At 38.6% G+C, this 10,617-nt stretch overlaps 1 protein-coding gene across 1 annotated transcript in view; it reads left to right on the plus strand.

The window, feature by feature from the left end:
- Positions 1–4,245: 4,245 nt before the first annotated feature.
- Positions 4,246–10,617, plus strand: part of LOC119579314 — a 62,235-nt gene continuing 55,863 nt past the window's right edge. Inside the window, exon 1 of the mRNA XM_037927076.1 lies at positions 4,246–4,644. Coding sequence (XP_037783004.1) covers positions 4,643–4,644 — 2 coding nt within the window. The 5' untranslated portion in view covers positions 4,246–4,642. The remainder of the gene's footprint in view (positions 4,645–10,617) is intronic.

The raw sequence follows: 10,617 nt of genomic DNA on the forward strand, positions 1-10,617 counted from the left end.
CACACGCATAACACACACACACACACACGCGCGCGCGCGCGCGCGCGCAGAGAGAGAGAGAGAGAAAGAGAAAGAGAGAGAGAGAGAGAGAGAGAGAGAGAGAGAGAGAGAGAGAGAGAGAGAGAGAGAGAGGAGAGGAAGAGAGAGAGAGAGAGAGAGAGAGAGAGAGAGAGAGAGAGAGAGAGAGAGAGAGAGAGAGAGACGGGAGGGTGGGAGAGGTTGACGTATAAAAACAGGTGGAAAGGAGACCGATTTATAAACAGAGAAAGAGATGGACAGATAGGCAAAGAGGAGAGAAAGATAGAAATGTTATCAGGCAGATAGAGGGATAAAGAGAAAGACAGACAGACAGACAGAAAGAAAGACAGATAGATAGATTGATAGATAGATAGATATACAGACAGAGATAGATAGATAGATAGATAAATATATAGATAGATAGATAGATAGATAGATAGATAGATAGATAAATAGATAGATAGATAGATAGATAGATAGATAGATAGATAGATAGATAGAGAGAGAGAGAGAGAGAGAGAGAGAGAGAGAGAGAGAGAGAGAACGCCAGGGTCTCCGCCGTGGGCTGTAAATGTAGCAGGCAGCGCGCCATGTGAACCGAGTTCAGGGTGGAGCCGTGTGTAGGGAGGGGAGGAGGGTAGGGGAAGGGGTGGTGATCCGAGGGGGGTGGGGAGGAGGAGCAGAAAGTAAGACCGATAAAACTGCAGTGATGAATACAAACGAAATTCAGTAACTCAAGAAACCATAGCTGCTACACGGAGTTTGAATTAAATGTCTGAGTTCGCGCGTGTTGTGATGACCAAAAAACAACAAAGAACACGTATCAGACAGTTAAACAGGGCTACGAGGGCGCGATTCCCTGCAGTGTTTCGTGCACTTTTGGGCCTAGAACGTATTCATGATTTTCATACGTTGCATCAATCCATAGTTTCCTTCCCATTATGACCACACGAAAAGCCACCGTTTTCAAATTCCATATTATATTACTTTGATGACTTTATACACATACACCGAAAAAATATATAATCCTTATAAATGAAACTATTATTCTTATGGCAGCATACATTTATCCGTATTTTTCCCGCCATCTTTATTACGTGAAGAAGAAAAATTCAACTAAAATAAACGTCAGATCCAAGTTACATTATTTCGACAGCGTTATGTCCAGGAATTTAATCCATATAAGGCAAGCTATTAATCCAGCTTGCAGGAGCTCTTTTTCTAAAAGTTTCCCTTACTCTTCGTCCTCTTTACTTCATATGACCCCCCCCTCTAAAATACATAAAAATCCAGCTAGCACACAATCACACACACACCACACACACACAATCACACACCACACAATCACACACACACACACACAATTACCCCCTCCAACACACACACACACACACACACACACGCACAATCACACACACACATTTAATCCCCATACCAAAAGCTATTATCCTTATGGCAAAACACATCAGTCCACATTTTCCCTTTTAAAATAGACACCAACTCCAGTTAACATAATTTCGAGAACGTTATATACACATCGTATTCATCCATACAACAGAAGCTCTTATCCATATAGCATAACACGTCACTTGATAGAGTTAGACACACTATCACATTACGAGCCAACTGTCAGCGTAGAAATATAATTGAATTTGACGTCACTCCTTGTAATCAAACTCGAGGGTTTGTGTGTGATGTCAGGTCCCACAGGCAGATGAGGGAAAACATATACTCTGTTTTATGAGTGATGTCATAATGATAACGATGTACCACAAGCAGATGAAGGGAAAAAAAAGATAGATGGTGATGACTGATGCCATAACTGTAACGATGTCTAGTTACTATAGATAGATGAACGAAAAAATATAATCTATTATATATATGATGATGAGTGATGCCATAATGATAATGATAATAGTGATACTAGTGATCATAATTAGGATGTGATGATGTGATGTGATGATGATAATTTGAAAATAACGATTTTACAACATAACCACCAGTAACGATGATGATAATAATTTCGTCATCAAGCTCAAAAGTTAATGCGGTCACCATTCCGTGTCTAAATAATAACTATTAATTATTACTTAAAATTGATTAATATTCCTAACATGCAATCCACGTGAATTGCAAGCGGAAAAATAGGAAATGAGAGGGAGGAAGAGGAAGAGAAGGAGAATCAGACATAGAGGTGACTGGTGATAAGGGTTTTACTGATAATGTTAATGCTGATAAAGATAACACTAATAATGATGATTATGGTAATATTTATATAATTAATAGTGATAATGATGCTGATACTGGTGATGGTATGTTGTGATAATAATGCTACTGATAATGATAATCTGATAAAGGTAACAATAATAATGATGATAATGCAATATTGATGATATCATTAATAATGATAATAATGATGATAATGGTGATGATGGTATGTCTGTGATAATAATAATAATGATAGTGCTGACGGCACTGGCAATAAAATGATGGCGATAATAGTGTTACTTATACTCTTGATGATAATGATGGTAATGATAATGATAATAATAATGATTATGATGGTAATGATATTAATGATGACAATGATAATCATAACCCTAAAGATGATCAGATAATACCGATGACAGTGATAATTATGATAATACTATAGATAAAGATGATAATGTTAATACTAATGATTATGATGATAAAGGTTGTAATCATAGGAGTGACAATACTACTGGTAATCATCACAGTACCAATACTATTAATAATCACAATAATGATGATATTAATGATAATAATTATAATACTATGAAATAAATAAAACGCATGATACATTTTTTAAATTTTCAATATGGGATGCAATTGAACCGTAAAAAGACCCTTTGGTATACTTAAGATTTGCAATATAAATTGGTTCATCATGTACCACATTGTACAACAACCTTTCCAGCATTTGGTTGCGCACACCTTTACCCTTGCCAGCCGTAAGACTACTTGTTTAAATAGTTATGATGCCGGTGTTCGAAATCATGCATATAATAATAAAAATAATATTAACCAAATAGTTAATAAGAACGAAAATAATTATAACAATAAAAATAAACATAATGATATCGATGATATTGTTAACAAGAATAATAATGACAGTGATAATAATAGTGATGAGGATAATGATAACAGCTTACTGCTACTAAAAGCAGGAATAACCTCAAAGTAATAGTAATAGTATTTGTTAAAATGCAAAAAAAAAAAAAAAAAAAAAGTAGTAATGGTGTTGATAATGATAATAACATCAGTCTGATAATACTGACAATAAACTGTTACCATAATTATTATTATCATACTCTCATTACTATTGTTCTTATCATGCTTAAAAGATACTAACGGTAAATATTATTATTTATATTAATTCCATATAAACATTGTCGTTATTATATAATTCACGACAACAAGAACAATGGTAGCGCTAATGGTAAGGGTAAAAATAGACATATATTATCATTTTAATTTAATGAATAAATGAGGCAGTAAACAGACAAATAAATTAATAACTAATATCAAAATAACCTGATGGCATGTTCTTTATTTGATAACAGAAATTCCATTACTTTATCTTCGTTGAATTGAGGTTATCAGCGGTTAGAATAAATATATCGTCAATTTCGGATGTTTGCCTAATTAAAATCAATGTCATTCAGTCTTTTAAGTTCCCCTTTCTTCTTTATCTACCTATCTTGAAAATTGTTCCCAATCAACAAGTAAATCTGATGTACAGAGAGCAAGGGACTGTCACTCTATTTTGGAATTTTTCTTTCTTTTCAACCGTCTGCGCAGTACCATCGTATTTCCTAACTTTACCATGAGAGATGATTATTGGAACTAGCTAATCTTATACATATCGTGCGATTATCGTAAGTCTTAAGGGATTCGCTTTATTGATTGCCTAACCTCAAAGTTCAAGATGTCTTCTGCAGTGCTGCACACCAGGAATTCAGAAAAGACACGATGGCTAGGGGTAATACGCTTACCATACACAAAGGCTTTATTAATACGATCAAATTAACTTTCTTCAGTCATATCGAGAATCAGATAGATCGAAAGAATGAAAGAAAGACGAGGAACATAAAAAAACAAAGAAACGAACAAGGGAGAGGCGTGGGAAGAGGGGCGTGTTTGCCGGTACGACAATTGTATCCATTCTCGGTACGATATCGGTATTCCCGGGATGGAAACAGGGTAGCCACGCCCCCTAACCCGAGGTCCTCGAGGGGAACCACAGCCTCTCTCGCTCCCAGGTCGTCGACGTCGCAGTGCATTCGCGTCTCAACTTCCAAACGCCCAAGACATATAAAAGGACTCCCGCTGAAACCCAGTCGATAGATAAGAGAGGAAAATATCGAAAAGGAAATTATTCCCTCTGTCTTTTCACCCGACTTTTCCCCTCTTAGCCGAAGGGAAATAAAAAAAAAGAGCAAGTGTGGATTTTATAAGTGCCGTCTGCGTGACTAGGAAATATTTCCCCTCGACGCAGAAGGGAAGGTGAGAAACGCGCCACTGCAGTCAGTCTCTCGCTTGTGTCGAGGTCTCAGCACTCGAGCCTAAGACGTATTCTTGACTGTTGACTTCGACGTCAAACATGTGAGTATATTGTGTTTTTGTGTGTACTGTGTAGTGTTACGTAATGGTGGCATTTCCATGCACAACCACGGGCATGTCTCTGTGACGCACTTCTTGAAACTTCTGTAACTGGGAGGGCAGTTTCGTTTGGAAGAAATGCTGTGAAGTTCGAAGACAATCATATTCGCACACACACACACAGACACACACACACACACACACACACACACACACACACACACACACACACACACTACAACACACACACACACAGACACACACACACGCACACACACACACACAAAGAAGAACGAAATGAAAGGAAGAGCAATCACAAGAACAGAACAGCCATTTTAAGCCACGAGAGAATTTCAAGTAACTTAGAACTTACAAGAGCCAAGAGGGAGGGGCTTGAGGGAGGGGCCTCTCGGGGGGGAGGGGCGGTTGAGGGAAGGGCCTTGCACGCGCGTTTTCCCCTCTTCTTGACAACTTCAGACCCAAAGAAGTTTAGGCTAACGAAAAGATGAGACGCGGGTTTCTTCGAGTTGAGCGTTCGTTTGTGTGTGTGTGTGGTGCGTGCGTGCGTGCATGCGTGCGTGGTGTGTGTGTGTGTGTGTGGTGTGTGTGCCCTGGTATGTGTTCATAAATCTCAATCTATCTATCCATATAGACAGACAGATAGAAACTTATTATATATCATTTTTCGAAGCAAATAAAGGAAATAAAAGAAGCTATCGAGGGTGACGGAACCTCCAACATTTTTTTTTTATTCTTTCTCCATTGAAGTGGTTGGGGGGGATCTGCATCAAATCCAGTGGTGATGATGTGTCCTTTGACTAGAACTGACGTTTTTTTTTTTTTTAACTAGGGATGTGGGGCTTAATCACTTGGGGCTTTTTGTCATTATTGGATCTTTTCTAATAGCGGTGACGTCAGTCTTCGAGAGGGTCAGTGCAGACTCTTACCGCCGGGCTTACCTGTCTCCACGCAGCATTTTCTCTTTCTCTCTCTCTCTCTCTTTCTTTCTTTCTCTCTCTCTCTCTCTCTGTCTCTCTCTCTCTCTCTCTTCTCTCCTCTTTCCTCTTCTCCCCCTCTCTTTCTCTCTCTCTCTCTCTCCTCTCTCTTTCTCCTCTCTCTCTCTATCTCCCTCCTCTCTCCTCCTCTCCCTCTCTCTCTCTCTCTCCCTCCTCTCCCTCCCTCCCTCCCTTCCTCCCTCCCTCCCTCCCTCCCTCTCTCTCCTCTCTCCTTCTCCCTCTTCCTCTCTCCTATCTTTCCCCAATCTTATATAAATCTCTCCCACTCGCATTCTTCCCAAATTCTTCTATCCATTTAAACTCGAAACTTAACACCTCATTGAATATTTCCTCATAATGACAGAATTAGATGAAAATCGTAAAACAGAACCACCGAAAAAAGGGAAATGAATTTAACGAGAGGAGCGCGCTTGCGAGCACGTGATTACACGGGTCTTTGCATCATAATGTGTGAGGTGACTCGTGCTAGCGGTTGGGCTGGCCACTTCAGCCTCATTCTCGCTAAAAAAAAAATGGAAAAAAAAGAAGAAAAAAATCATGAGGAAATAAGAATTGAATTTTTTTTCCTTTACTTTGTTTTTATTTGTTTGTTTGTTTGTTTGTTTTTAGGAGGGAAGGATTATGTTTCGTGATCTTTGTTTTCTCATGTTCTCTTTCTTTCTTTCTTCTCTTTCTTTGTGTTTAGTGCTCTACTTTTTTTCTTGCAGGATTTTTTTTTTTTTTTTTTTTTAATTTCAGACTCCCATTTTTCTTTCTCTGTCTTTTTTTTAAAGAGAAATTGCAATGCTCTCTCTTCTTTCGTACAGATATATATTTTTTACTTACATTATCTATCTATACATCGTCTGTCTGTCTGTCTATCTGTCTGTTCAGGTATTATTACCTATACCATCAAAACGTTGCAATGGGTTCTTCGATATCCAATTTCTCTCTTTAGAATTATCTCACATTTCCTTTTGTTTCGTAACTTGAAGGGGAAGTCCGGAGCAAAAGCTTATTTGCTTCTGGCTTCCCCTTCCCGGCCTCCTGAAACAACCACACGCACACAAATACAACCACGCCTGCATGTACACAAACACATAGAAGCACATACTGCCATACGTGTTTGTGTGGTTGTGCATCTCTATTTACACAGAGTCAAACACGTTTACTGAAAAAAAAAATCGGAAAACTATGTAATTTACAAAAGATCGCAGTCGTAAAATTATATATATATATATATATATATATATATATATATATATATATATATATATATATATAGTATATATATATATATATATATAATAAGAAAGATATGAAATAATATACAATAAAAACAACAACATGAATATTTAATTATGAGACGATTAATATCGTACTTATATATAGATAACAATACTAAAAATAGAAAAAAAAAAGGGGATGAAATCATACTTCACAAAAACACAACAACATGGCGTATGTAATTTTCAACGATGTTTTACATCGTGATTAAAGAAAATGCAAAAAATGAGATGAATAATTTGTGAAGGAAAATTTCCATTCTTCACGAAATGAGACATGACAAGTGTGGGGGGAAAAAAGTTTTCCGTTATTGTTGTGTGTATAAGATAGCGCCAGAGAGTAGAGATTAATTGGAAGGAAGAAATGAGTTGAGAATGAGAATGAAAATGTAGGGGGGGAAGAGGAAGGATTCGTTTGTGGGTATGAGGGAGAGGAGAGGGAGAGGGAGAGGGAGAGAGAGAGAGAGAGGAGAGGGAGAGGAGAGAGGGAGAGGGAGAGGAAAGGGAGAGGGAGAGGGAGAGGGAGAGAAAGAAAGAGAGAGAGAGAGAGAGAGAGAGAGAGAGAGAGGGGAGGGAGAGGATAGAGAGAGAGAGGGGAGGGAGCGGAGAAGGGGGAGGGGAGAGTGAGAGTAAAGATTTAGAGTGAGAGGTGAGGGGTGAGAGAGAGAGAGAGAGAGAGAGAGAGAGAGAGAGAGAGAGAGAGAGAGAAGAGAGAGAGAGAGAGAAGAGGGGGAGGGAGGGAAAGAGAGAGGTATACAGTCTCTGTCTCTGTCTCTCCTCTCTTTCTCTCTTTTTTCTCTCTATCACTCTTTCTCTTTCTCTCCGATATCTACCCTTCCTTCTCTCTTTTTCGCTTCTCCTTGTGCCTATCTCCCGTCCCCCAACCCCGCCCCCAACTTTTCTGCACACTCACATTCAAACTCACGTTCACACTCACCACTCTCACCCCCCTACACACACTCACACTCACGCTCAATTCACCACTCACACTCACCACTTTCACTTTCACTCACACTCACACTTACGTTCACCAACCTCAATCTCACTCTCACCCACGCTCACGCTCACAACTCTTACTCACACACCACACACACTCACACTCATGTTCACACTCACACTCACGTTCACACTCACACTCACGTTCACACTCACACTCACGTTCACACCCTCATTCACTCTCTCTTCTAACCAATGCTGAGATAGCAATTATTGGAAGAATGAATTTGACTGTGAGGATAAAGCTAGATTGAGCAATTAATTGAAACGAATCGCCATAGAAAAATGCTGGGAAGAGACCTTGTATCTTCGTAAGAGAGGGAGAGGAAGAGGAAGAGGAAGATGAATAATGAAGAAGAAGAAGAAGAGGAAGAGGGATAGGGAGGCTGAGAAAGAGAAGGAGAGGGAGAAGGAGAGGGAGAAAGAGAAGGAGAGGGAGAGAGAGAGGAGGAGGAAGAGGAAGTTGAAGAGGAAGAGGAAGATGAAGAGAAGAGGAAAGAGAAGAGAAGAAGAGAAGAGAAAGAGAAAGAGAAAGAGAAAGAAAAGAAAAGAAAAAGAAAAAGAAAAAAAAAAGAAAAAAAAGAGAAAGAGAAAGAGAAAGAGAAAGAGAAGGAGAAGGATCCACTGCAAGTAAAGCAAAGACACACAACGGAAGCTCTACAATTTTTAACATCATACACGCGCTTGCAAGCAGTACGCATTAATACAAAGAGATAAATTTACAAAAAAGAAAAAAAAGGAAAAAAAGAAAAAGAAAGATTGAAAACACAACACACACACACTCTCACTCTCTCACTCTCTCTCTCTCTCTTTTCTCTCTCTCTCTCTCTCTCTCTCCTATTTCTCTCTCTCTCCACACACACACACACACACCCCAACCACACACACACACAAAACACACACACCCACACTCACCACACACCAACACAACACACCAAAAAAACACACCACCACCACAAAACCCCACACACACACACACACACACACACACACACACACACACACAATACCATACGTGTGTGCGTGTGTGTGTTTATTCATTGATTTATTTATTTAGTGTATATCATATTTTCTACACTATACAAAGCTCACGCCCTCCGATTCTCCACATTACCCCGTCTATTTTTTACAAAACCCTTTCCTCCTTCCCCCCTCTCCTGTTTTGATGGGCCCTAGAGGGGGGAAAGGGGAAAAGGGACAGAAAAGAGGGAAATAGGGGAGAGAGGTAAGGAGAGAGATAGAAAAAAGATAAAAAGTAGTATAAAAAAATAGATATAAAAAAAATAATAAAAGAAGGAGAGGGGGAGGGGGGAGAGGGAGAGGGAGGGGAGAGGGAGAGGGAGAGGGGGAGGGGGAGGGGGGGAGGGGAGAGGGAGGGGAGGGGGAAAGGAGAAGAGGAGAGGGGGAGAGAGAGAGAGAAGAGAGAGAGAGAGAGAGAGAGAGAGAGAGAATAGATAGATAGATAGAAATAGATAGATGGGGAGAAGAGAGAGAGAGAAAAAAAAGAGAAGAGAAAGAGAAAGAGAAAGAGAGAGAAGAGAGAGAGAAAAGAGAAGAGAAAGAGAGGAGAGGGGGGAGAGAGGGAGAGGGGGAGGGGGGAGGGAGAAGAGAGGAAAGAAGAGAGAAAGAGAGAGGGAAAAAGAGAGAAAAAAGAGGGGAAAAGAGAGAGAAAGAAAAGAGAGAGAGAGAGAGAGAGAAGGAGAGAGAGAGAGAGAGAAAGAGAAAAGAGAGAGAAGAGAGAGAAGAGAAGAAAGGACAAAGAAGAGGAGCCACAAATGAAAAAAAAAAAAGGGAAAGAATAGAAAAAAGGGGAGAAGAAGGGAATTTATACGGGGGGACGAAAGAAAAAAAAAAAAAAAAGATTTTTAAGGGGAAGGGGGAATCAAAGGAAGAAAGGGGGGAAAAAAGAAAAAAGTGGAAAAAAAAAAAAAGGAGAAGAGAGAATAAATAGAGTAAGGAGCAAAAAAAAAAAAAGAGAAAAGAGAGGAGAGAAGGGGAAAGGGGGAATTAATATTATGAAGAAGAATTTGGGGAGGGGCCAAAAACTGTTTTTAATAAAAGAAAGGGGTGAAGGGAAAAAGAAAGAGAGAGGGGAGAGAGGAAAGAGAAAAAGAGGAAAGGGAAAAGAAAGAGAGAGAAGAGAAGGGGAGGAAATAAAATTAAAAAAAAATAAAAAAATAAAATAAAAAAAATAAAATAAATAAATAAAATAAAATAAAATAAAAATAAAAAAAAAAAAAGAAAAGAAAAAAAAGAAAAAAAAAGAAAAGAAAGAAAAAAAAAAAGAATAAGAAGAAAGAGAGAAAAAACGGAAGCCAAACGGAAGGAGAGAAAGAGACACGTCTTTCTTTTTCTAATATTACTATTATTAGAGTGCGTTCGAATTGCCCCTTTCAATTGTTATTGTTATTGCATCTAATAATATTACAGTTATGACCAAGATTACGAGTCATATTGGACTTCATTTTGTTATTTCAGGCTTTCTGTTACGTTTTTAAAAATCTTTCTTTGGTTTCGTTTCGATGTAACGAATCAAAACGAAAAAAAAAAGAAGAAACAGATAAATACGGGAAAAAAGAAAAAAAACAAAAAAAAAAAATGAAACTGGAACTTTTTTTTATTTTTTATTTCTTTCCCTTTTGATGAAAAACGGTTTAGAATTAAAAAAGCCAAAAATAACAGAAAAGACACGCAATACT

The sequence above is a fragment of the Penaeus monodon genome, chromosome 12 (assembly GCF_015228065.2).
Source record: "Penaeus monodon isolate SGIC_2016 chromosome 12, NSTDA_Pmon_1, whole genome shotgun sequence".
Taxonomy (NCBI): domain Eukaryota; kingdom Metazoa; phylum Arthropoda; class Malacostraca; order Decapoda; family Penaeidae; genus Penaeus; species Penaeus monodon.